The 27,650-nt window shown below is 36.6% G+C and overlaps 1 protein-coding gene across 15 annotated transcripts in view; it reads left to right on the top strand.

Annotated features, from left to right (window-relative positions):
* The first annotated feature begins 385 nt into the window (after positions 1-385).
* DISP1 (dispatched RND transporter family member 1) overlaps positions 386-27,650 on the top strand; it is a 238,302-nt gene continuing 211,037 nt past the window's right edge. For 7 of the 15 annotated variants that reach the window (XM_069062631.1, XM_069062626.1, XM_069062625.1 and 4 more), the window contains exon 1: positions 24,812-24,918. Coding sequence is in view for 2 of the 15 variants with exons in the window: in XM_069062617.1 (XP_068918718.1) it covers positions 24,929-24,967 (39 nt within the window). In the remaining 13 variants the exon portion in view is untranslated. Of the gene's footprint in view, positions 634-24,811; positions 24,968-27,650 lie in introns of those variants that run through there. The other 8 variants (XM_069062617.1, XM_069062629.1, XM_069062620.1 and 5 more) reach the window with 3 other exon arrangements.

Below are 27,650 nucleotides of genomic sequence, written 5' to 3'. Positions count from 1 at the left end.
TGGTATACCCATGTTCCTCCAGAGGAAGTACGTTTTACTATTCAGTTATTATTTTTTAAAATACTCTTTAGTGAAGTCAGTTTATGACTAATTTAAATTTTTATTTGAAGATGGGATGCAAACATGGCAATGTGCCTTACACACAGATCCTCAATAAATATTTGTTGAATGAATGAAATAATGAGGATAGGTGGCAGATTAAGCATGGGAACAGTTCACATAAAAATTCATTTCACCTGGAATGTGAGGCCAGAACTTTCCTCCTATTACAGCATGCTGCAGGGCAGGAATTTAAGCTTTGATGATAATCACTCTGAGTCTTTTATACTTACTTTCCAGTCTGGGGTTACTCTGGGCTGAAAAGAATAAGGAGGGAGATAGAGAAGACATTACCATCTCAGCAGGAACTATTTTGAGAGTTTCATTCTTTTCAATCCTGTTTAAAAAGACTGATATGGAAATGAAGGGAAATTTATTGGCTATTTAATAAGTAATCATTAGACCATAGCCCAAGAAACTAGCTCTGATGATGAGATTTTGCCAAGTGTAACTCAGTCTCAAATAACTCCTCTGGGTGTGGTATATAATCTCAAGCATTCTTTGGAATCCTTGCATTTTCTTCATCTCCTAAAGGTATGTTTTCCACCTAAGTCTGATTCTATTATCCCGAGACTACTTATTTTACTGGTCTGTGTATTGAGGTCAAGAAAAAATAGAAATTCTAGCATTATTAGCATTGGATAGCACTGGCTGAGGTAGTGGTTAGTTATATTTATTTGTTCTTTGGGAACAGAATGAACTAAGTCACATTGAGTTTCTAATGTCAATTCAATTAAATGAGCATTTTTTTAAGTGCCTATTCAGTAGGAGGCACTGGGAATACCAAGTCAAAAAACAAAAAAATCTTGGCCCTTAGGCAGCTTACTTTCCTGGAGGTGGGTAAGGGGAGCAACTTGTACACAGTTAAGTAAATACAAAAATATATAAAAAGAAAATTTGCAGTAGTGGAGAATACTAATAGGGGAGGGTTCATTCTGGTAAATTTTATATAGGAGATGGCACTTTAACAGATCCTTGATAGGATATAGGGATTCCAAGAGACAGAGAAGGGCATTCTAGCCATAGAGGGTAGTTTGTGTAAAAGAATGGAGATGGGACATGGAGTGTCAGGTATCTAGAAGAGTAGACTTGTGGCTGAAGGGTGTGGAAGGTAAAATCTGTCTGTAATGTTGGGTTGGAGTCAGATAGTGAAGGTATTTAAATGCCCTTTTAACTCTTATGTAATGGGGGTTTGACACATATGCAGAACTCTTGGGATGGTTGTCTCCTTATGTAGGACCTAGGAAGCCTGTTTCAAGAAGAATTATGATGGCATCTAAGAGAAGTGTCTTAGAAAAACTGAGGAGCATGTGTAGTATTCTGTAAGTGGTTCTAGTTGACTAACCACTGTTGAAGAGGAAGATATTTGATTGTCTACAGCAGGGTGTCAAATTGAAATGGAATGAGTTTATATTAACTTAGAAAACCGCAAATAAATATTATTTGTGTTGTACTGTATTTTTATTTATTTTGCTAAACATTTCAAAATTTCATTTTGTTCTGGTTCTAGCCACACTGGGGAGTTTTGCCAGCCTCAAGAGGGCTATGAATTTGATACCTCTGGTTTACAAAAGCATTCAAAAAAGCTTATCAGCTTCAGTTTCAGCTTTCTTTGCCTCTTTTGCTTCTGAGGGAATCTCAATGATTCCTTCATTCTTCATCTTCATGAGTTCCTTTAGGTTCTTCTCTGAACAGAAGCTGAGATAAGAATTCATACAGTCAATATGACGTCACTGGATGTGAAGTTCGTGGGACCTATGCTATGTAGAAACTGATCCTACTTCCTGTCCCCTCCCTTGACTAAGATGGTGTGGGAGGGGAGCATATTTGATAATTAATGTTAATTGGTTAAATGAAACTGGGATGCTGGTTATAGCCACCACCTTCCCCAACAAATGAGAACATAGCTGATGGGAGAATAGAGAAGGAAACTCCCCAAATGCTCAGGGTGCCTCTTTGGAACACAAAGAGTAGGTGTAATAACAAAGATCCTCCTGAAGATGTCTCCTTACTTATTGGTGTGTGGGGGCATCAGTGTTGGACTGCCTGATACACCTTATGTGGGCTCTGATTCCCAAATTCCTGTGGCTTATTTTCCATGCATTTCAGAGCTCCCAAGGCTGGAGACTCTACTCCCTTCATTAGATGACAGGAGTGAAGGAGTCAAGATGATTCAGAATCAAATGAGGCAGCAGTAGCTAAAGCTTTGGGCCTTTTTGAATGCCTCCACAAATAATCAAAGAGGCTTCTCTTCAACATGTGGTTAGCCTACCTGAACCAGTTACAGACTATCTGTACATGCTCCACAGTTTCTCCAAGACACTTTCCTGCTATGTTGTCACAAATCTCTTGGAAGCAGGCTCTAATGTTCTCCATGTGGAGAGTCATCACACCAAGGGCTATTGTGTATGCCCAGAGAAAGAATTTTTAGACCAGTAGATATGAATCCTTAAATTTGGGTTGATAGGCTAAGATCAGCAGAGAAGGAAAATTAATTTTGATTGTTTTTTTTTTAACTTTTTAGCCAAAGTAGATTTTACCATATTAGCTCTAGTCAGTGCCTTGCCTTCAAACCAGTGTGGCAACAACACCAATTGGAAAAATTTCATGTGGTATTTATTAGTATGGTCTAATTTAGAACCCTGGGTTGGATTTGACACTTTGATATTGTCTTTGGTTTCAGTAACTTCCTGTTCTGGGTGCTTTTGCTGAGCTGGAAGGTGGATAGGATCTTACCCTCCTATATTTAGAATTGGAAGGGAACTCAGAGGTCACCAAGTATAACTCCTTCAATTTACAGATGAGGAAAGTGATGTCCAGTGAAGTTGAGACCTCCTCAAGGTCACACATCTTCTTATGTCAATCATCTTATGAAGCCTCCTCATTTCTCTTGGGGAAGCTGCAACCAAAAGGAGTGAAGTGTTGAGGTTACACACATACACATGTGGTTAGGGGCAGAACCTGGACAAGGAAGGAAGTTGCTTGGAACTTAGTAGGCATTTCATGTGAATTTATTGGGTGAATGAATGTTGACTTCTAGGCCAGGGCTAATCTTCCTGTGCCACACTGCATTTCTTACCAGTTTTCTGGTAATAAGACTTGTGGTCATGGAACTGGCTAGATAAGGCATCTCATGCTTCTGGATCCCTGTATTTCAGAAAGATTGAATAAGTATCAGTTCTGTATAAAGCTCTGGGATAGGCTTGGAAATACAGAGATGAATAATGCACAGCCCCTAATCTCAGTGGGTTGATGTTTCAATAGGGAGATCAGGAATATAAATAACTAACACAGATTAGAATATATGTCTAGGAGAGTTTGTTTTGTTATAATCACTTTCTCAGGGTGGGATGGATTAAGATTAGTTGATTTTTTAAAAAAATCAGTATTAGACTTGACTACTAAGTTCAGGAATTGGGCCTCTAAAGTAGAAACTTGGAACTCTCATTCAATTATAGCTGAAGATATTTGATCTTCTGTTTCTGTTTTTGATATACAAGGTGTTACATTGTTTGAAATGTCTTAGTAGACCAGATTTATACCTTCTATTTTGTGTTTAATAATAAAACTGTTTCTAAGAGTTTCCACTTATAAAATTTTTCTGTTTGCCATTTACTCTTTTAGGTTCTGTGCATAAGTTGTGTAGGATTTTCCATTTCCATAGTAAGCCATGTTTTCCTATTAAGTGTTAGTACTTACTTGCTGGTCCCTTGAAAAATGTGGAGTCATAAGTTTTACCTGTATTATAGCTTTCCCCTCCTTGGTTAAAGGGTATTTATTCTACTTGCCAACTTGGCCCAGTATGTGTACTTGGAACTTCGTATGGTAATCTACTCTTAATTATCTGCACTAATGAAAGTGAACAGCTATAATATTTATATTAACTTGGATATAAATAATTTAATTTTCCCCTCTCTCTTTTCTTATCCCTAACTAGGAGCAGATTTAACTTTCTTTATGGCTCGTTAGGTCAGTGTGAATATTAATTCTCATTTTCTGAATATACAGGTGAAAGAATTTGGGAAAATGATGGAGAGTAGGAGAAAATCTTCCCAGAATTTAAAATTTGCTATGGATGGACCAGAAGTTGTTAATTGATAATTATGTCCTTCACAATTGTACAGTTATCTAAGTGGAATTCTTATAACAATATGCCTTTCAGGTTATGACCCAATATATGTGTTGGGGAGACATGATGACTTATGGCATATCAAAATTCTTGTAAGAATATGCTTACTTGTCACAAAAAAATAATAATAAGCATTGATTTCAACAATTTTCTTTATTGATAAAGTATGTTATTTTAAAAATTATCCGGGATAAATTATTCTAATTCCATGATATAATTATCTTTATCTTTTTCATTGCCTTTAAAAAAAGGAAGTAGATCTGTAGTAAAGTAGCAGCTGGGGTATCTTAATTTGGCTGTAGCATTTTATATTCTTGGCATTATGGTTCAGTAGAGGAAAAAAAATCCTTAAAATTGGACTTTATCCTGCTTGTGAGGCCCCAAACACATTTATGTTTACTTTTGGGAAAAGCAATAATTGTTGAAACATTTCACTTAGTCTAAACAATCTGTCTTATTTGGAAACTTTAAAAAAATACTCTTTTGGGAGGAAAAATACAGAAAAAGAACAGAAGATAAATATGACAGAATACTGTATTGAAGTGATGCTATTTCAGATAAAAAAATACGCATTGAATTACTTGAGTAATAAGATAAGAAAAAATAAATAAGAGAAATTTTCTTTCCCAGTCTCACCCTACTGACCCAAATTTAATGACCTATATCTACTTGTCTAAATATTCTTTCACTGTGCAGTGAAACAGCCTCTCAACTTTGCCAAGTTGTCTGTAGCATGTTACATTTTAAAATTATATTTTATCTTCTTTATGTTATTATTACATGCTTGTAAAAAAAAGGGGAGGGGAATTAGGAGTTTATTTTGGAGACTACATTTGTGATTTCTTTGGGTCTCAAAGGTCTAGCATGTTCAGAAGGTAGGATAAAGCTAAGAACATCCTGTTAGAGACTGTCATTGGGAGTAGATAAATTGTCCTTAGAACAAGAAAACATGGTTTTTGAAAATCCTGAATTTTTACCCCATCTTCTCTCCCAAGTTGAATATTTATATGATTTTGTGATACCTTGTTCATTGTGGGTGCTTAAGAAATAACTTGTTGAATAAATGGTTAGATCTCACCTTGAAGAAAGGGAAATATCCTAACACTTCCATTTTTGGGATCATTTAGTATTTGTTTACCCTTGCACTTTAGTTAAAGAATGAGCCAAGAAATCACTTGTTCTGAGCATAGGTTATTGTGTTATAAAGCTCACAGGGACGCAAATGCTTTAACAAGATTTGTAACATAAAGCTTAAATTGCTGTGATCATGACAAGACCTATTTGTATTGGGATTCCCTATGGCACAACTCTGAGACCTTAATAAATAAAAATGCCCCATTTCCAGATGGGAAGTGAGCTTAGGTGCCATTTAGTCCAGTCTTTAAATGAACAAGAATTTTTCCTACGATGTATCAGCCTTTTCTTGAAGGCATCCAGTGAAGGGAAAGCCAATGAATCCACTAGCTCCTGAGGAAATCCCTTCCAGTTTGTATAATTCTAATTGTTAGGAGGTTTTTTCTTGCATCAAGCCTAAATTTGTGTCTCTGAAGCTTCTACCCATTACTCCTTGTTCTGCCTTCTGAGCCCAAACAGAACATGTTAATCTCATTTCTAAATGTTGTCCAGTTGTTCAGTCGTGTCTGACTCTTCATGAGCCCTTGGACTTTCTGTCCTTCACTATTTCTCAAAGTCTGTCCAAGCTCATGTTCGTTGCTTCCATGACACTATCCTTCTCATCCTCTACTGTCCCCCTCCCCTTTTGCCTCTTATCTTTCCCAACATCAAGGTATTTTCCAATGAATCCTGTCTTCTATTATATGGCTAACATGCTTAAGCTTCACCTTTGGCATTTTGACTTTCAGTGAATAGTCCATTAGTTAATTTTTTTTAAAGTATTGACTGTTTGATCTCCTTGTTGTCCAGCCTGCTCTTCTGGTAATTCTTATTTCACATATTGCTGAAGCTTCACTTGTTGAATCTTAAGCATAACCTTACTGGCATGTGAAATGGGTACATTCTATTGCATTGCCCTTCTTTAGTCTTGGAATGTAAGTGATTTTTTTTCCAATCCAGTGAACACTGTTGAGTTTTCCAAATTTGTGAGCATATTGAGTGCAGCGCTTTAACAGCATCTTTTTAGGATGTAAAATAGCTCAGCTGGAATTCCATCACCTTCATTAGCCTTAATGTTAGCAATACTTCCTAAGTACCACTTGGCTTCCTTCTCTAGGATGTCTGGCTCTAAATCAGTAACCACATGATCAAGTTATCAGTGATGTTAGGATCTTTCTTGAATAGTTCTTCTCTGTATTCTTGTCCTCTCTTATTAACTCTTCTACTTTTTTTAAGTCCTTACCATTTTTGTCTTTTATCATGCCTGTTTTTTCATGAAACATTCCCTTGATATCTCTCATTCTCTTGAAGAAATCTCTTGTCTTTTCCAGTCTATTGTTTTCTGTTTCTTTCTATTGCTCATTTAAGAAAACCTTGTGTCTCTTTGCCATTCTTTGGAATTGTGCATTCAGTTGGACATATGTTTCCCTTTCTCTTTTCCCTTTCCTTCTTTTCTCAGCCATTTTGCTTTCTTGTTCTTTTTGGGGGTGATGTTTTTTGTTTTGGCTGCTTGTGAACCTTTATTTCATGGTTCTTCAGATCTACCAGATCTAATCCCTTAAATCTATTCATTACCTCCACTTCATATTAATGAGGGAAGTTATTTAGATCATACCTATATGGTCTGATAGTTTTCCCTACTTTCTTTAAGTCTGAATTTTGCAATAAGCAGCTTATGATCTAAGCCACAGTTCACTTTAGGTCTTGTTTTTAATTGACTGAGCTTCTACACCTTTGTATGCAAATTATATAATCAATTTGATTTCTGTATTGACTATCTGGTTATGTTCATGTGTATAATCACCTTTTGGGTTGTTGAAAAAAATGTTTGCTGTGACCAAAGAGGTCTTCAAAAACTCTGTTAGTCTGACCAGCTTCATTTTGTATTCCCAGGCCAAATTTGCCTGTTATTCTGATTATCTTTTGATTTTCTACTTTAGCATTCCAAACCCCTATGATGAATCTGACATCTTTTTTTTGGTGTTATTTCTAGTAGATGTTGTAGTTCTTCATAGAATTGATGAACTTTGGCCTCTTCAGTATTGGTGGTTGGCGTATAGGCTTGTATTACTGTGATCTTGAATGATTTGCCTTGGATTTAAACAGTTAATATTCTTTCCTTTTTAAGATTATACCCCAGAATCACAGTAATATTAATGATCACCTGAATTAAATTCATCTATTTCTACCCATTTCAGTTTACTGACACCCAAGATGATGTCTAATCTTTTCATCTCCTGTTCGACCACGACCAGTTTACCTTAGTTCATAGATCTTACATTCTAGGTTCCTATGCAATATTGATGTTTACAGCAACAGATTTTCCTTTCTTCACCAAATGTATCCCCAGCTGAATTTCATTTTGGTTTTGACCCAGTTACTTCATTAGTACTGCACCTGTACTGTGTTGGACATATACTTTCAAATACTTGATATAGTCTGACCAAGACAGTGGGCTTACAATTTCCCTAGTCTTGGGCTCTTTGCCTCTCTTAATAAATGTAAGAGAGTTTTTACTTTATTTTTTTGCTATACATAGTTGACTCATTGAGTTTGTGGTCTACTAAAACACCTGAATCTTTTTTCAGATATTTGCTGTCAGTCAACAAGCAGTAAGTAATTGCTATGTGCTGGACATTATGCTGAGCCTTGGGGATACAAAGGAAGGCAAAAAGCAGCTTCTGACCTCAAATTAATGTGAACGAGGGGAGAGAGAAGGCAATAAGCATTTACATAGCACCTACTATGTGCTAGGCATTATGCTAAGCACTTTGCAAATATCTCATTTCATCCTCACAACAATTGTGTGAGGTAGAGTGCTACAGTTATTCTAATTTTACAGTTGAGCCAAGTGGAGACAGAGGTATTGCCCAGGGCAACTAAGCAAGTGTCTGAGGTTGGATTTGAACTAAGATATTCCTGACTCCACGCCCAGAGTTCTCTGTATACTAGCTGCCAAAGTTCATGTGTCAGAAGTAAGATATGAACCTACAGCTCCATACAGAGATTAAGGAGACAACATATAAATAACTAAATACATATAAATTACATACAGAGTAAGTGAATGTAATGTGAAAAGCTTTAGTATCTGAGAGAAGGAGCAGGAAGTTTCCTGTAGAAGGTGGGATTTGAACTGAGGCTCAGTGGAAGCTAAGACATAGTGGTAAGGGGGCAGAACATTCTAGGCAAAGGGAATAGACAGTGCAGACCTACATGGGAGATGGGGTGTTTTGAGGGACTGCAAGTAGGTCCATGTAATTAGATTGTGCAGGTAGAGGGAAGAAGGCATAAGAAAATTAGGTAGATAGGAAAGGGCGAAGGTATAAACAGCTTTAAATGCCAAATAAAGGACTTTTATATTTGATCCTGGAGGTGATAGAAAGGCACTGGAATAATTCCTCCTTCATCTTATATTTCTCATGCTGATTTTTAAAAAATCTAACCCTAGATGTCATGTTTATCTTCATTAATTTCATCTTAGTTTGTGCTAGCTAAGATCTATTGAGATCTTTTTGAATCTTGACTCTGCCATGCAAGGTCTTAGATATATTTTCTAGCTTTGTGTCATCTGTAGATTTGATATTTATGTGATCTACACCATTTTCTGAATTACTGGTAAAAGTGTTAAATAGAATAGGGCTAAACATAGATCCCCAGAATATTCCACCAAAAACCTCCTCCTAAATTGACTTTTATCCTCTTGCATATTCCTTGGATGCACCCATTCAACCATTTCCAAATCTACCTAACTCTGCTTTCATCCAACTCACATCTCTCTATTGTTTTTCCTAAGATTAACACTTTTTCAGGTATTTTGCCTAAAATTTAGATAAACTATATCTAGCACACTCTATTCACTTGTGAAAAAAGAAAATGTTTGTTATGAGCTATTTTTGATTTAAAAAAGAGACTACTTCTTTGTGATAAGTGTTTCTTTTTAAAAAATGTTTTATTGGGGTGGCTAGGCACAGTGAGTAGAGCACCAGCCCTGGGGTCAGGAGGACCTGAGTTCAAATATGACCTCAGACACAACACAAAAACTAGCCATGGGATCTTTGGGCAAGTCACTTAAGCCCAATTGCCCTACCTTCCCCCCTCCAAAAAAAAAAAGATTTATTGATTTTTCTTGTCCTTGCATCATGGTCTTTACAACCCAACTACCCTCTGCATTGAGGCCTCGTTTGTGACAAAGAAAAACACTTAAAGTAAAAACATTTGATATAGTGAACAGGTCTGACATTATATTCTGTGGCAGTAGTTCCATGAAAAGGGAGGTATATCTCATCAACTGTTCTCTGGGACAGTCTTTGGTTTGTTTGTTTGTTTTTTAAACCTAGCTAGAGCTCACCTTCCTTTCAGTGAACTTTTCCAGTTGTAGCTGTAGTTCATATTATTCTTTTGCTTCTGCTCATTTCTTTTTCTCATTATTTCATATGAAACCCATGTTTCTCTGAATTCCTCTTAGTTTTTATTTCTTAGTACACATTAATATTCTATTATATTAATATGCTATGTGTTTTCAGTCATTTCCTAATTGATGGGTCACTAATTTGTTTCCAGTTTGCAAAGATGCTGCTATGAATATTTTAATGTATATCGTACCTTTGTGTTTTTTATTTCCTTGAGGTATGTATCCAGTAATTGAATTATTGGTTCAAAGGGTTTGGTCACTTTTCTTGTGTAATTCCAAATTTAAGTATAGAATAGTTGAAACACTTACAGCTCTACTAACAATATAAAAATGTGCCCATTATCCCATAGCCTCTCCAACACTGACTGCTTTCATTTTGGTCATTTTTACCAGCTTGTAGGGTATGAAGTGAAACCTTAGATGTTTTAATTTGCCTTTCTCTTACTGCTAGTGATTTGGACCATGTTTTCAAATGTTCGTTATAGTTTGCAGTTCTTCTCTTGAAAACTATTTTTTTCCACTTTTTTTATGGATCACTTGCTTTTCTGAATGTATGAACATACCATCCCCTTTTAATAATTATAGGAATGTAAATTTTTAAGATCTTCCCTGCCCCTAGGTTAAATGTACCTGGAGCCTGTGGTGGGAGGCTTGTTTTTCAGGAGATGCTTTGTGATTGGGCAGTGGGTCAAGAGGGTTGTTACATTCTCTGAGACTGGAGAAGGCTATATAAATCTTGATGCGAGACTTTGTTTTGGGGCTCACTTTGAGAAGTGTTGTTTGATTTGACCAGATGAGACTCTGGGCAGCTGTTGAGAGCCCCCCAGCTTTGAAAAACCCAGATGTTGATGCTTCCCTCTCTGGTAACTGTGATTTGGTATGGATGTAATGGTTGGACAGTTGGAGGCCTGTCTGCTTGAAATGTTTCTGTCTGTATACTCTGAAGTTCAGGGTGCTGACTTTTTCCCCCTTGAAATAGGTAAATGATATGTTTGATTTATTAAAGTAAGATTGTTAACCCATCTTGAGTTGCTTTCCTTTAGAAAAACAGATCTAAGAATCTGTGTTGGCAGCCACCCTGGGGACAGTGGGGTGCTTGCTGCTACATAATGCATTCTAGAGAAGAACTGAGCTCAGTCAGTAACCTTTTAGAACACGTTAGACACGCCTCTTCTGATCAGATGTAATTGAAATTCTGGGTGTTTCAGGGTCTGTTTAATTGTGTGCTTTTCTATATATCCCTTAGAATGCAAGCTCCTTGAAGGCAGGGGCTTTTATATTTTTGTTTTTATAGCCCCATTGCCTAGCATAGTGCCTAGCATATAGTAGGAACTTAGTAAATGCTTGTTAATTGGTTATCAGTCTGGGAAGTTGACTTAGATTACTTTGTATTTTTATTCATCCAAATCCTATCTGTATTGTTGTAAAGACACCTGATTCATTTTACCTTTATTCCCCTTATATTGGTAATGGATCTGAGAGGACAGTCAAGATTAAAAAAAAAATTCCCGAGTACAATTTATGATATTTTTATTTATTCCAAATAGTTCTCTGCTATTCTTACCCACAGGGAATGGATATGTTTTCCTGTGCTCACTAAATTCAATAAACATTGTTAAAAATATCATTTTAAGTGAAAAAATACTTAGCCTACATTAAAAAAAATTGGGTTGAGTCTAATGTGTGCAGTAAAGGTTATTGTTTTTCTTGTAGGCAGTGTTAGATTCACTACTTTGGCAAATTTGTTTTCAGTTAGACTGAAAGAGATGATGTGCAGTTGAAGGAAACAATTGCTTTCTTTGTAAATGGTGATGTTGAATAATGACTAAGTACGTTCATTTGCACAGCCAACATAAACTTCAAACATAGAGATTTTTCCATGCCTTTTCCACAAGTGAGTCATGTGATTTGGTGTTTATCCTTGGCTTGAATATCAAGTCTTACAAACCAAATAGCTTGACCATGAAACCAAGCAGCTGTTTCAAAAGACTCTTTGCAAATTGAATTTTTTATTTTTTTGTCACTACAGTGAAAAGAATGTGTAAGTGCACATGTGTATGTGTATGCCTTTTCTTTTTTTGGCTGCCTTCTAAAAAATGTGTCTCAATGCAAAAATTTCTAGGATAATTTTTATGGGGATCCTTTTTTCCCCATCAGCAGCAGAGTTAGCTGGATCCCATGTGTTATGGGTAACAGGCCATTACATTTTTAAAAATCAAGTAGTGTGCCTCGTATTTGGCTATTTTTCAGATATGTGTGAGTAATTGAGCATCTGTGAGAGTGAGACCTCAGCATTCTGTTTAGAATTGTTTCTTGCTTTTGGAATAGAGAGGAAGAAGGCCGATCTCAGTAGAATTATAATTCTAATTACTTAATGTTTGAAAGGAGAACTTGCCAAAGTTGTGTGGATGATATATGAGACTAATGTATCTTTAGGGCTTAGGAACTTGTCGTGCTTTCAATATATATTGACAATTTATCCCTAGTTCCATTTGTTTTCTCAGGCACAATATATAGGATATAGCTCTGCCTTTCCATCAGATGTATGGTTACTTTTTTTTGTTGTTCAGCATTGGTGTTTCTTCTGATGGTTCCAAAAGCTAGATGGTACCAACTTTAAGAATTTATTGAGAGCCAGCCTTGGTAGGATCATAAGATAGAGTTGGAAGGGACCTTAGAGGCCACCAGTATTGCTACCTTATTGTTTTATGTGTACTATCCTTGCTTGGGAGATTTTCAGCTCAGGTGACTTTCTGAGGCCATCTGGCATGAGAATTCTCTGAACTTTCCTACCTCAACATTTCTCAGTTTCACTCATCTCTTTTCTCCTCTCTCAGAAAGAGAAATGATCCTTCTCTCCAAGGCTGACACTTTTCCTGGTGTCTTCAGTCCTAATAGATGGAACCTTGCTCCATCTATTGCTACCATTTTCTTTCGAAGCTTGAACCTTTCCCTCTCCTGTTGGTTCTTCTACTTCCCTTTTGTTGGTCTCTTCACCTCTCAATCTGTTATCTTTTCTTTCTTCCAGTTCCCTGCCAAACTTCCTGAGAGTAGTTTGTTGTGACTGTTCCTCTTCATCCCCACCTATTCCTTCCTCAGATACTTGCTGTTTACTTTCTCTCTCTTCCATTACTCTGCTGTAACTGCTCTCTCCAATGTTTTAAGTAAACAGTTACAGGAGCCCTTTTCCCCCTCCCACTCCCTCCCCCACCCCCCACCTCCCAGGCACTAGTCTCTTTGATTTCTTTATAGCATTTGATAGTGTTAACTGTTTTCTTTCTTTTAGATCTTTTTTTTCTTTGTCTTATGAAATAATGATGGGTAGCATTTTACATAGCACTTTGAGGTTTGCAAAGCACCTTATAGATAATTTGATCCTTACAACAACCCTGAAAGCTAGGTCCTATTATTGTCCTCATTTTACAGATAGGGAAACTGAGTCAGAGTGGTTAAATGACTTGTCTAGGGCCACACATCTAGGAAGCATCTGAGGCTGAATTGCCTTGAACCTGAGTCTTCTTTCTAGTCACTGGTTATTTATAGCTGCCTTTTCTAGTTCTCATCCTACTTCTCTCATCACTGTCTTTTTCCTTCACACATTTGTCTTCTGAGTCCTTTCACTTCCTCTCAAATTTGTGTTGTATATTACCATCAGATTAATTTTCCTAATGTACAGGTTTAATCAAGTTACTCTCCTATAAATCAAAACCAGAATTTGATCAAAACCTGTGTTTGGGTCCTGTCTCTGACAAATGCTGGCTGTGTGACGTTGGATAAATTACTTACTTTTTCAGTGTTTTTCAGTGTAATGGAGACTATACAAGTATGTATCTGTGATTAAAACCTTGGGTTTCAATTAATAAGATAAAAATTTTGCTTATAAAGTTCCCGTAGTAGAACAAGAATCTCAGGGGTCATAGTAAAAAGAGTTAGTAGAGAGCTGGACTGTGACGGAACAAGTATAGCATGAGTGAGAAGGAATAAGCAAAATTTAAGCTGAGTAATGTGTTTGGAGAGGAAGGAAATGGAAATGAAAGCTGGATTTTCTTTTCTTTTTTTGCCAAAAATTAATCTTGTTACAGCAAACACCAAGAGACTAACAGAATTCTTTTGTGGTACTTCTATTTTTGTGGAGTCTTCTATTTACTACTGCTTGAAGTTGGTCTGTAGCTGGGGCTTGAAAATCTTATTATGGAGTTTTATTTGTTGTAATGGGGTTTGATTTTTAGAAGTTTTAAGTAGGAACTAGAAAATTAAATTTGATGTGGCAAGAAAGGACTTGGAAAGAAATGTAGTTACTTTAGCAATGATTTAAATTTCTAAGAAAGAAAAAAAGTGGACAGTTGTGATATTGAAGATGATGTGGCTATTTGTTTTTGTTTTATGGTTCTTTATAGCACTTTCTCTTCAAATATATTATTATAGAAGGGGGAATGAATATTCTAGTACAATTGAAGCAGGGTAGTGGGGATCATATATAACAATATACCTTTTTCACAAAACATGATTGTGAATTAACACATATCCCCAGACAAAGGATTAGAAGTGTATTTGTTTAAAATACAAATATAGGCTATTTGGTATTTGAAAAGTTTAAATAAAGACATCTTGGACTTCCTGGGATAGGAAGTGTTACAGAATCATAGAATCTTGGGTTGCAAGAGACCTTGGAAGTCATTCTACCTAGCCAATACCTAGATAGGAACCCCTTGACACGTGGTTCTTCAGTTACCATTAAAGGTTTCCAATGAAGAGTAACCTCTCCTTTTAGAAGCTCTGATTGCTACAAAGTTTTGCTTGTATTTTTATCCACAGTCTCTGTTCTGTCCATTACTCCTAGTTTTTCCCTCTGGGAATAAGCAAGAAAAACTTTTACCTTTTTCTTTGTGACATCCATTATATATTTAAGACAGCAGTGGAAAGAATGCTGAGTCACAAGACGACTTTCAGCACCTTAGGGAGACAATATGATACAATGGGAGAGACATTGATGCTGGAGTTAGGTTCAAACCCATCATATGTGACTCCAGGCAAGTCACCTTCCTTGGCTTTCTGTTTCCTTAACTGTAAAGATGAGAGAATTGAACTAGATGGCCTCCAAAGCCACTTCCAGCTCTTGATCTATGGTCCTGTGATCCTGGGAATCTTTGCATTGACATCTCCTAGAATCATAGAATTTGAGAGGTGGAAGACAAAGAAGCCATTTGTGCAACCCATACTTGAATGAAATCGTTCCTTACTACATAACTAAAAAGTTATTAAGCTTCTACTTGAAGATCTCCAAGAAGGAGGTACCCACCACTTTTGGAAAACTAATTGTTAGAAAGTTTTTCGTGACATCAAACTTAAATTTACCATTTTATAACTTCTTCCCATTGCTCTTGGCTCTACCTTCTGAGGCAAAACAAAACAAGTCTAATTTATGTTCCACATGACAACTTTGTAGATACTTGAAGATAGCCATCATATCCTTGCAGTTCATCTCTTATTTCTGGCTTAATATCCCCAATTCTTCAACTGATGCTCATGTGACATAGACTCAAGTATTTTTACTTCCCTGGTGCTCTCCTGGATATTCTCCAATTTATCTCTAATTTTTTTTTCAACTGTTGCTTGCATAACATGATCTGCTGATTCCTTCAGTGTGGTTTAGCCAAGTCAGAGTGAAAAAGGACTCCTAACTCTCATCCAGGACCCTAAGTAATTATGCTTTAGAAGATCTGTGACCTAGTGAAAAACAGTAGTTAATTAACTGGTAGGCTGACATTTGATGATGAATTCTTTGGATGTGACAACCCATAAAGCAAAGTACAAAATGGCTCTTAACCCTATGTGACTCTTCTTCCTCTTTTGAAGTAATGTGGGATAGTCTTAGAAAAGGTGAATATAAAGTACTAAGAATTAAGCAATTTTTAGACAGTCGATAAACTTCCACTTAGTCATTTGTACTGTTTTCTTCTTTTCTGCATTTGTTTATCAAGTTTTTATGCCCTAGCACATGTTTAGTTTTTGGAAAGGTGACATGCAGAGGTGAGAAAAACATATTCCTTTCTGTTCCTATTCAACAATTGTCAGACAGCTATATGCTTAGTTCTCCCTTCCCTCCATCTTTTAGAAATATTAAGAAATAATTTCCTAGTTTGAAGTCCTTTAGAGATATACTTGAATGAAAAAAACCTTATTAGTACTTAATCACAATTCTACAACCATGTAACTATTTTAGTTTTGGTATTTCTTTTTCCCTGTAGTTTGATAAACATTTACTTTACATTCTTAGATTTCTTATTTGATTTAGTGACTAAGTATAATATCATAAATATTGATATTATTTCATTATCTATGGTGCCTTCAAGCATAATATAGTTTTTCTGTTATTTTTATTTTATTCTGTCCTATTTTTATTGTGAGGCAGTATGGTGTGGTGGGTAAACATCTGACCTTAAAGCCAGAAAGTCCTGGGTTTAAGTCCTGTCTCTATTCACATGACTTGCCATTGTGTCCTGGGAAGATCATTTAACCTCTCAATGCTACAGGCAACTTTGTAAGATTATAACATACTGACTTGAATTGGTATAGGGAGTTTCCTCATCTGAGAGTTCTCTTTACCAATGAAATCACAGATCTGGTCCTTTATCCCTGTTTTTATTGTTACCTTGTCTGAAATCTTGATGCTACTATTTCTTTTTTTGAATGGCTTGATAGATAATAAATTCTACTCTGACTTCTCATTTTAAGTCTGTGTATTTTAATCATTCAACAAGCATTTATTAATAAAATTAATATAATCTACTATGAATCAGGTTCTAGGATAGCTTCTGGGCATAAAAATACAAAGAATAAAGCAATTTACCTTTCAAATGTGTTTGTTGTAAACAATATATCTTTGAATTCTACTTTCTAATTCATTCTGCTGTCCATCTCCACCTACATTCATGGTTAAGATGGTTAATTGCTTATTTGTTTTTTACCATGCCTTCTTTTACTTTTTCACTCTTTTTTGCCCCCTTCTAAACTGGAGGAAGTGTGAGAAAAGTAATAAGATCAACACTAGAAATCTGTCATTAAAGCAGTGTAAGGCTCTTCCCATCTAGTTACATAGTCCAGCAAGATCTCTGTTTGGTTCTTAGGCTTTTTGTCTCCTTTTGATTCCTTCCCAATGTGATCTACCCTCTGAAGTTAAAATTTGTTTAGTTTGTGAAGAGTCTCTCCCTCTTAAGCCTCGTTTTTTCTTTCCCTGTTTCCTTGTAGGTTTTAATATATTTCTACCCTAGGCTTTTTTGTTTGTGTCTTTGTCCAGTTCAAAAAAGAGTGAAGTTCATAAAATACCCTTTCCCTCCATCCCTCTTCTGGGCTTATAGGTTCCATGTGCACCACACTTGGGGAAAACAGTGAGTTCTTTACTTCTTCATTAGTGTATTCCCTTCCCCTTTTCTTTACTCTTTTAAAATCTGTAATTTGTGGGACAGCTAGGTAGTACAGTGAATAGAGCACCAGCCCTGGAGTCAGGAGGACCTGAGTTCAAATCCAATCTCAGACACTTGACACTTACTAGCTGTGTGACCTTAGGTAAGTCACTTAATCCCAATTACCCTGCCTTCTCTCTTCTAAAAAAAACAAAACAAAACAAAAATAAAATCTATAATTTGAAACTGTCTTTGTCTTTCCTTACTTTCTTCACCCTTTGGCTTTACTCACTCATAGAAAATCATGGCATTCTGATGGGACACTTGTCTCTTCTCCTCTATTAGCATGTAAGTACTTTGCAGTCATTTATCCCTGTTTGATCCTATCCTTCTTTAGTCTGGATGCCACTACTGCTGTAGTTCCAGATTGAGTATTTAGGACTAGGCCCCAGTATACCTGGCTTTTGTGTCTGTCTCCTGGTGACCACTGTGGGTTTTGGCCCTAACCCTTCTCTTTCTATTTTTTCCTACCCATTACACTTAAGGAGTTAGACATATTCTTTGCTGAGGTTCTGACAGATGTAGGGTTAATGGAATATAAGGTCGTCCCCATCCATTAATAAGCCTATGTGACCATGTGTTCCCTTTTTTCCTTTGAACAGGGGCCATGTTTCCAGGTCTAAAGGTACACAGGTATTTCAATCATGGATGTCTTGCTGCTTTGAGCTCTTGTCCAGTTCACAGCTGTGACATATCCTGAGTCACATAGAGCCCATATTCAGTGAGATTTATATTGCCTTAGGGGAGAAGTTTGCTTAGGGGAAGGCTTGCTTGCAGGAAGGCACCTTTTCACACCAATTAGGCACTGAGTCACATGGGTTGTGATACCTTCTGGCTCTGAGCCTATTAGTTGAAAACTATATATACTGGGAAGTTGGTATTTTGTTTTGGGCTCACTCACGGGAAGAATGTGTCTTTGTGATTTGGCCAGACCAGACTCTGGGTGCCATTGTTAAGGCTTCCCCTGCCTACTTTGTAAACCCAAATGTTGGCGCTTCCTGGTCTGGTGATTATGTATCTATTACTTTGTTTAGACAGTTGTAGCCCTGTCTATTGGATTCCTTCTTGTATACTCACTTCTATCTACTTATTTGTAATTAAAGTAAGAATGTTGACCCCATTTGAAGCTGTCTTTCTTTTAGAAAAGCAGATCAAAGAACCTGTGCTAGCAGCCTTCTGTGTGCTGGTGTTATTGGTCTTACACTTCCACAGCAGCTGCAAGTATCACACCACAGGACTTAACTGAGTATCCTAGATTGTACTGGTCACAGCTCTCCTGCAAGACGGGCTGCCTAGTACTTCTGTTGGCTTTGTCTTTTGCAGGAGCATTGGTTTTAGGTCTCGTTTATTGGGGGCTTCTAGGGGTTACTGCATTGCCTTTGTCTGCTGCTGCAGTTTCTTCATGGGCTGCTGGGATACTGCAGTGCCTACTACTGGCTTCAAACCTTTGGAAGGCATCAGTACTTTGAGTGGACATCTTTTGCTGTCCCTCTTCCCCCCACCTCTTACAAGAGAACATAATGTTTTATATAGTTCCCAGAAGGTGTAGAAGGCTTGAGATCTATAGGGAACATTCAAATCATAGTTGTATTTGAGTTGAGTAGACTGGGATATGATTCACAGCCATATGACCATTATTGGAAGAATATAGGTATTAAAAAGATTAATTTTTTTAATTGAGAAAAAGCTTGAAGCCATTGGAAATGTTGTGGGGTTTCCTAAATGCAATTGGGCCCATCTTCTTTTGATTCAACTTTGGGCTCATTTCACTGTTTGAACAAATATCTTTAGTGTTTGGTCAGGATAAATGTACTGATGTATGATTTCAATAGGCTTTCCATCTAACCACATAGAGAGTCTGGACAAGCTTCATCCACTTTTTTGTTTTGTTTTGTGGCTGGTTAGGTCAAACTCTCTGAGTGAATTTGGATCTCATTACTGAGGCTCTGCAGTGTTTCAAGGCTTGATGCAATCCTTACAATATCATCATAAACAGAATATCTGGAAAACCTCATCATCTGCAGGGGGGGGGAATCTGTAGGGAATTCTTTCTTGTAGATTGTGCATCAGAGTGGTAGACACCTTTAATGAGCATGTCTCTCAGTTTCTTGTCCTGCTTGTTAATGATTAGAGGACTATCTAAATTATCTTAGTGGCAACCAAATAATTTTATATGATTTCAGTATATGCACAGAAGATACCTTGTTGGAGGAGAGCCTGAAATGGAGCATTTTATTTTATAGATTAAATGGTTTTTAAAAGTCAAACAAAAACTCAAGGAGAGTCATGATGTGATTTAAATAGACTTGTGAAGAGTTTAAGGCAGATAAGAAAGGTCCAAAGAGAGGGCTGCATAGAGACTGTGGGGTAGTAGAACACAGAGGGCAGAGGGAACAACCTTAGGCCTCAGAACACAGGCCAGAAAAAAAAGAGGAAACTGGAGTCCTGGGAATATTGGCTTCCTAAGCAGACTTTGTAGGTAGGGTTTTGTTGTTGTTGTTTTGCCAGGAGCCAGAAGGGTCTATCAGTGCTGGGTTGAGGTCAGCTATGGAAATGCCAAAGATTGGAAATAGAAGAATGGTCCAAGGGATGTACAGTCTAGAGATCATTGCTAAGAAGCCATGATCTATAAAAAGTGGCATGTGAATCTTACAAGTGAAGCTGAGGTGATATTTAGGGTTGGATTCCAGACTTGCTGTGATCTGCATCATCTTACTCTTATTTCTATTGGCTCTGCTACCCAGTCCTGTACTTCTTCTTGCTTACTCTGAACAACCACCTGTGCCTTTATCATTGGGTCTCTAGGTACTCCCCTGGGTCTAGTTTAATGCCTTTGCTTGACTCTTATGATGGGAATCACTGCTGAAACTCTCAGAGGTTTGGTTATGGTTGTACTAAAGAGGATGCTACGAACTTGAATCTGGTATATGGATCCAGTCAATCAACAAGCATTTCTTAATCCACTCTCTGCCAGGCACTGTGCTAGGTGCTGGGGTTACATAGTCACAGAATGAAATGATCTCTACTCTTATGGAACTTGCTTACATTTTAATGGGGGAGTACATATAAATTTGAATATAAAGAGAATAAATGCAAAGGTATATAAGATGGTCAGGGAGGGAGAGAACTCACAGTTCAAGAATCAGCAAAGGCATCATGTAGGTGGTGAATTGTACTCTGGGATTCTTTGTGCAGCACCTAGCAGAGTAGGTGCTTAATAAATGTTTCTTGATTGACCAGAAGATGACTCTGTGAGAGATCATGGACCTTGAAGGGGTTCTAATTAGAGACCATTCAGAGCCCTACATGTAAGGGCTTTGCTTCCAACTTTAGATTTCTGGGTGACACATGGAGGATGGCCAAATCTCTTGTTGTTTTGCTTCTAGTCATCAATCTCTAATGATCTAGAATGATAATCTCAAGACTATCAAACTCTCACATGGATAATTGCTAGAAACAGAAGACCATCCAGCTCTGCCAGCCTTAATTTTTTTTTTTTTACTTAATGGTATTTTATTTTTTCCAATTACATGTAATGATAGTTTCCACCATTCATTTTTATAAGATTTTGAGTTTCAGATTTTTCTCCCTCCCTCCCTTCCTTCTTCCTTCCCCAAGACAGAAAGAAGTCTGATATAGGTTATACACGTATAGTCATGTTAAACATATTTCCATATTAGTCATGTTGTGAAAGAAGAATCAAAACAAAAGGGAAAACCACAAGAAAGAAAAGGCAAAAAATGAAAATAGTATGCTTTGATCTGCATTCAGACTTTGTAGTTCTTTCTCTGGAAGTGGATAGCCCTTTCCATTGTGAGTCTTTTGGAGCTGTCTTGTATCACTGTATCGCTGAAAAGAGCCAAGTCTATCATAGTTGATCATTGTACAATGTTGCTGTTACTGTGTACAATATTCTCCTGGTTCTGCTCATTTCACTCAGCATCAGTTCATGTAAGTCTTTCCAGATTTTTCTGAAATTTGCCTGTTCATCATTTCTTATAGTGCAACAGTATTCCATTACATTCATATACCACAACTTATTCAGCCATTCCTCAGTTGATGGGCTTCCCCTTGATTTCCAATTCTTTGCCAACACATAAAGAGCTGCTATAAATATTTTTGTACATGTGGGTGGGTCCTTTTTCCTTTTTTTATGATCTCTTTGAGATACAGACCTAGTAGTGGTATTGTTGGACCAAAGAGTATGCATAGTTTTGTAGCCTTTTAGGCAGAGTTCCAAATTGCTTTCCAGAATGGTTGCATCAGTTTACAACTCCACCAATAGTGTGTTAGGTTCCAGTTTTCCTACATCTTCTTCAACATCATTTTCCTTTTCTTGCCATATTAGCCAATCTGATAGGTATGAAGTATGCCAGCCTTATTTTGACTGTGTTAGCTCTGCCTCTGCTTTGCCACTGCCTCACTGACACTTCTTGCAAGAAGGTCAGACATTTTTAAATCAAGGTGCTTGATATCTAAGAAGACTCGGCAACCCTAGGATAGGTTCACATACTCAAATGAACCAATGATCTAATTTGTTTGTGTTTTCCCTTCAAAGATGCTGATTATAACCCTTCCATGCTTGCTTACCCTGTGCCACTCTTGTGCAAGTCTTCCCATAAGTTTCACCCTACATCCTGGGAAGCTTTCTCTCTCTCTCTCTCACTTTTTGGAGGGCAATTAGGGTTAAGTGACAAAAAGATCATACAGCTAGTTTTTGTGTTAAGTGTCTGAGGCCAGATTTGAATTCAGGTCCTCCTGACTCCAGGGCCAGTGCTCTATTCACTGGACCACTTAGCCACTGTTCTTGCTTCCTCTTGACTTCAGGAAGAAACAAATAGAACATGCAGACTTCCTATAGGTTATCACTCTCTCTTTCTATGTAACTTGTTCCATCTTTTTTATACATTCATTTTTTTTTTTGTTGACAACCATTACTATAGTTTTCTTTCATCATTTCATATTTGTTATGTGTTTCAGTCTTTTCACACTGACTATGTGTCTCTACATTACCCTTTGATTGAAACTCATTTAATTCTTTGGAGACTATAGTGTTCCATTACTCATAACCATACAACACCATCATTTAAATATTGATATGAAAATGAGTTTTTGTTTCTGGGCTTATTAAAGGACCTTTCCAATTTTCTGAAGGCCATTCATCTCTTCCATTTAATTTGGGGACCAACTCATTATCTAATTTTGGTGTCTATCCAAGATATACCGATGAATTAGCCTAATAGGTTGTCTAACTAACTGTACATTATAATAAACATTCTTTATTTACTTGTTTTTTTCTTCCAGAATACATAGAGAAGTTTTTATATGTCTTGAAAAAAGTAGAAATTGAAAATTTTATGTATATGATATCACCTGAGGTTCTGAACAAAGGAAAACAAATATGAAAGGGTCTTACCTTCGGGGAGCTTTGTAGTTTATATCTTTCAGAAATTTAACAAATGAAAAATAGACCCTTATTTATAGATTACCCATAAATAAATAAGAAATATTACAGCTATTATGAACACCTTTCTTTCTTTCTCTGTGGAGTAAAGTTAACACTTATTAGGTAGAAGGGTGTTATTAACCTTCTAATACTTTCGTGTTCAGTCAGGATAACCTTTGGTGAAGTACTGGAATCTGAGCAAAACAGTTACATCACCATTTGATTCTGGTCCAAGGAGGCCTAAATGCAGAATCTTTTATTAATATGGAAGAAAGTATTTGGGACACTAATCCTTATCCAGTCTTTATTTCTTCTCCCTATCCCCATCCTATCCCTTAGTGAATTAATTGAAGAGGCTTTTCATCAATGACAGAGTATATTATTCTGACCAACCCCTCCTCTTTTTCCATTCTCCCTTTCATTAGTCAGTCTGTCATGCAGCATTTCCCAAATTAACTTGGCCATGGAACTCTTAGATTTAAAATATATTGATGAAATAGATAAATATATTTCATTAGGGTTATGGAACACTTTTGGGTCTAAAGGGCAATTGGGAAAATTTTGGAGAAAAATAGAGAATATGAAACCTATTTTATACCAAAAATTATAATATGTAAGAAATAATTTTGATACACAGATAATTCTCATGAAATTTTTCTCAATGAAAAAAGTTGGGAATTTCAGAAATTGAGAAATGCTGCTATAAATAAATGACAAAAAACAAATTGCATTCATTCTCAGATACGAATCTGCTTTTTTGGGTTATAATGAACAATTATACCATTTTCTTGCCTGAGACTGAAATTTTCCCCTTTTTGCATATTAAAAACTTCAAAGCTTTCTAATTCTTTTGCTATCTCTCTAAAGGCATATCACAAAGCAGGATATGACACGCTATTTTCTTGCTGGGCAGATGGTTATCTCTGGGACCACTACCAGATTAACAACTGGGCTCAATTTGAGCTGCACATATATTCTGAGGACATCTAAGCTAATAAAAAGGGCAGTCAGGAATCAGGAGGACTTCAATCCCAATGTTCTATATCCCAGATCAGCTGTTATGGCAACAAGTTAAGTGAGGGATCATACCCCAATAAAGCACATTTATCTATCCCATCCATCTATTTCAAGTCTAAGAGTTCCATGGCCAACTTAATTTGGGAAATGTTGCTTGAGAGCCTGACTAAGAAAAGTTAGGAGAAAGGGCACCAGAAGGTAGGAAGAACCAGACCAGTAAATGGGCAAGATTGGCATGCAATTTTCACACCCTGAAAAGTATGCCATAAGTGAACTGGGGTCTCTGCCTGTTGAAATTGGTTTCTCTTGAGACTCATTTCAGATTCCACCTCCTCCATAAAGACTTCTGTATCTTCTTGGCTAGACATGATCCTAGTTCCTTCAAACGTTTCATACTCCCCTTTGGCCTCTTCTGTGTTCTTAAACGTATTCTAACTTGAAATGATCCTAGTTCCTTCAAATGTCTCATACTACCCTTTGGCCTCTTCAGTGTTCTTAAACATATTCTAACTTGTAGTAGAGTTAATCATGTATGTCATTTCTCCAGATTGTAACCTCCTCAAGGGTGTGAACTGGTTTTTTTTTTTCTTGTTTAACTATTTAGTCTTCTAACCTAATGGCTGTTACATGATAATCACTTAATTAATATTTGTTGAATTGCATTGAATCATTCTTGGCAATTTCTGAGACTATGGTATCTCCTAAGTGCTCTCTTATTATTACTTTTTTAATGGTAATTTAATTATTTTATTAATAATGTCAGCATTTTAATGAAAGGTCAATGACACTCTCAAATGCCAAGAATTTTATTGTTAACTTTTTAGTCAAATGGATCAATACAGCCTTAGTTTATTAGGAAGTGGTTAACATGCTGTATTAAAAAAAACAACATTTCTGTTATAATTAATTTTACAGGTCAGTTGTATACATTCAGACGATTTGTCTGAGAATGGAGGAGTTTTTTGTATGTTTTTTAATTGCCTATATAATTTAGAAATCTGAGCACAGGACCTAAAGAAAATGGAATGCAAAGGGTATTCACATGCCATTTATCTATCAATAAAGTGATACTATTATGCTTTCAGACTGTTATTGTTACACTGAGCACATATTTATTGTTTTTCCCTTTTCACAGATTCCTGTAAAAGTGGCCTTCATCCTAGCATTGTAGAATTTGGGACCTTTTGAATGAGGACATATTTTAATGCCAAGCAATGATACTACACTGAAAAAACAAAAGGTATTACCGAATGTTGGAAGGCCCATTGCTTCATCTCTGTTTTAACCAGGTCTGTGTCTGTGATGTTTGATACTGATAATTTAATGGGCCTCTTTTGCCTAAGTTGAGAGACAGTGTGTGTTTACAAAAATCATAAGGATGGTGCTGGAAAGACTTCTTAGACATTTTTTTCTTTCTACCTTTATAATCTCAAGTGACATATTAAGTGGTTTAAAATTTTTGTTTCCTAATTTCTGATGTTAATCTTCTGTTTCTCTTAGAACTATGTTTGTACCTTAAGCTTTTTTCTTTGGGTAAGGAAATAATAGAATCTATATTGACAGATGCCACTTCTGTTCTATATGAGCAAAGAGCTTTTGGAGAGTTAGTATGAGGAAGGAAGGTTTCTGATGCTTCTCTTCCCTGATCTCAGTTATTCCCTATTGTTACTCTTTTCTGGCATCAGAGTATCCTGAGTAACTATAGAGTATCCTCACTGTAGCTAGGACAATCTATACTATGGAACTAGAGGAAATGTTCTCTTCCTGTGACTTCAAAGTTCATTCACTCCTTTTCTATTATATATTACAGTACAAAGTCTAATGGCATAACTTTTGTACCAATTATAAATTGAAAGTTGAAATGCACTGTGGTGTAGTGGATGAAGAGTTGACTTTCAAGCCAGGAAGATCCGCATTTAAGTTCTGTGCCTGTCACTTTATGGCTCTGAGACTTTCACTTGCAGAAAAGGTGTTGACCTATAATGGTAGAAGTAATTTCCTCATCTAGCAGTTGCCTATGTCAATGAAATTTCAGGTCCAGGCCTTATGCCATGTAAGTTGAAAGAAAACACGTGGGTTTGCTTCTTGGCTCTATTACTCAATAGCTTTGTGCCTTTGGGCAAATCATTTAATCTCTCTGAGCATTGGATTCCTCATCTGTAAAGAGAAGGTGTGGACTACAAGACCACTAAGGTCATTTATAGACCCAAGTCTTTGATCCTGTTATTCATGGTGAGTTTGGAGATCAATTTTCACTGATCTCCTGCTAGATTATGTGCTGATTCATATGTCAACAAAGAGATCACTAGGCTTTTTAAAAATTATTGAAGCATGACAAGTTAATGCAAGATGATGGAAAGTATAATATATATAATGGTTAAAACTACTGGAAATATTTGTAGGTGTCCAAGGCAACTTAAAATTTATTTTATTGGAGAAAAAATAATAACTATTTTACTGCATTTATTCTTCTGGGAAGAGAGAAAGGGGAGCATGGCAGGAAGGGTGATGGTGTTCTGGAAATTTCTGTAATCTGTAAAATTAGACTTATTTTGAAAGCTGGTAAAATCTGGTAAAATTATACTTATTTCAAAGCTGGTAAAATCTGGTTAAAATTATACTTATTTTCAAAGCTGTTGCAGTATGTCTTTCAGAATGGCCATTAATGTAGTGTAGGAATAGACTTGGGTCAGATTATAAAACATTCTAAAATTTTTTCTAACTTGGGATAGGAAATTATGGCTATTTTGTTTTTGCTCCCACCATAAGAATCTCTGATATAAAATCCCATTAGCCCTTCATAACCTGGTCCCTTCTCAGCTTTCCAGTTCTCTTACACCTTAGTCCCTTCTGAGATACAGTGACATTGACCTCCTTGATGCTACTTGCACATGAGGGGTGGTAGGCAAGGGAATTGGCATTTATATAACACCTACTATGTGCCAGGCACTGTGCTAAATGCTTTTATAATTATTATCTCATTTGAGCCTCGCAACAATCCTGTGAGTCACACCACTAGTAAATGTCTTAGGATGGATTTGAACTCAGGTCTTCCTGACTCCAGACACAGCACCCTTTCCACTGTACCACCAGCTTTACACATGACATTCCATCTCCTAACTTTACATTTTTACTTACTGTCCTCCATAGCTGAAACCCTTTTCCTCCTTACTTCTGTCTTCCACTTTCTCAGGCTTCCTTCAAGTCTTAGATAAAATCCTATTTTTTACAAGAAGTCTTTTCTGGTCCTCAATGCCACAATCTTTCCTCCATTGATTATCTCCCACTTATCCTTTCCATATCTTGTTTGTACATAATTATTTGCATATTTTCTCCCCCTATTAAGCGTGAGCTCCTTCAGAGGATGGACTATTTTTGCTTGACTTTCCAAGAACTTAGTACCATCCCTGACTTGTAGATGCTAAATAAATGCTTGTTGACTTGGTCATTCAATTCAGCAAACATTTATTAAGTTAATCTGTACAAAGCCCTTCTGCTATAATTTCTAGGCACTTTTAGTACAATAATAAGTAACAGTCAGGGATCTGTGATTTTATTGGTATGGGAATTTTTTCCACCAATATAGATCAAAACCTGTCCATAGCATAGTGAATATATTAAGAAATTACCCATGCTCACAAAACTAGTTAGTATCAGAAATGTGATTTGAACCCAGGTCTCCAAGTTCAGTACTTTACCCATTATACCATACTGCCTAGGGGTGAGGTTTAAATGAGATATATGCAAAGCATTACAAGACCTTTGCAAACCATAAAGCTCTATATAAATGCTAGTTGTTTTTATTATTAGCAGCCTCTAGTCCCCAAGTCTCCCATCCAGTGATGGCTTCATTGCCTGAGCCTCCTTGCTGAGCAATGTTTATAGAGCCATAGAGGGGTGTACTGGAAAGTGTTCAGCAACTTTCCACAGGGAAAAAGTATTTTTTTTTCCAGCACTTTGGGGAAAAATATA

The sequence above is a fragment of the Petaurus breviceps genome, unplaced genomic scaffold, assembly GCF_028583685.1.
Source record: "Petaurus breviceps papuanus isolate PSGF00001 unplaced genomic scaffold, PetGlider_PUasm1.0 90466, whole genome shotgun sequence".
Lineage (NCBI taxonomy): Eukaryota > Metazoa > Chordata > Mammalia > Diprotodontia > Petauridae > Petaurus > Petaurus breviceps.
Note: the sequence above shows the minus strand (reverse complement) of the source record. Positions and strands in the feature narration are given on the sequence as shown.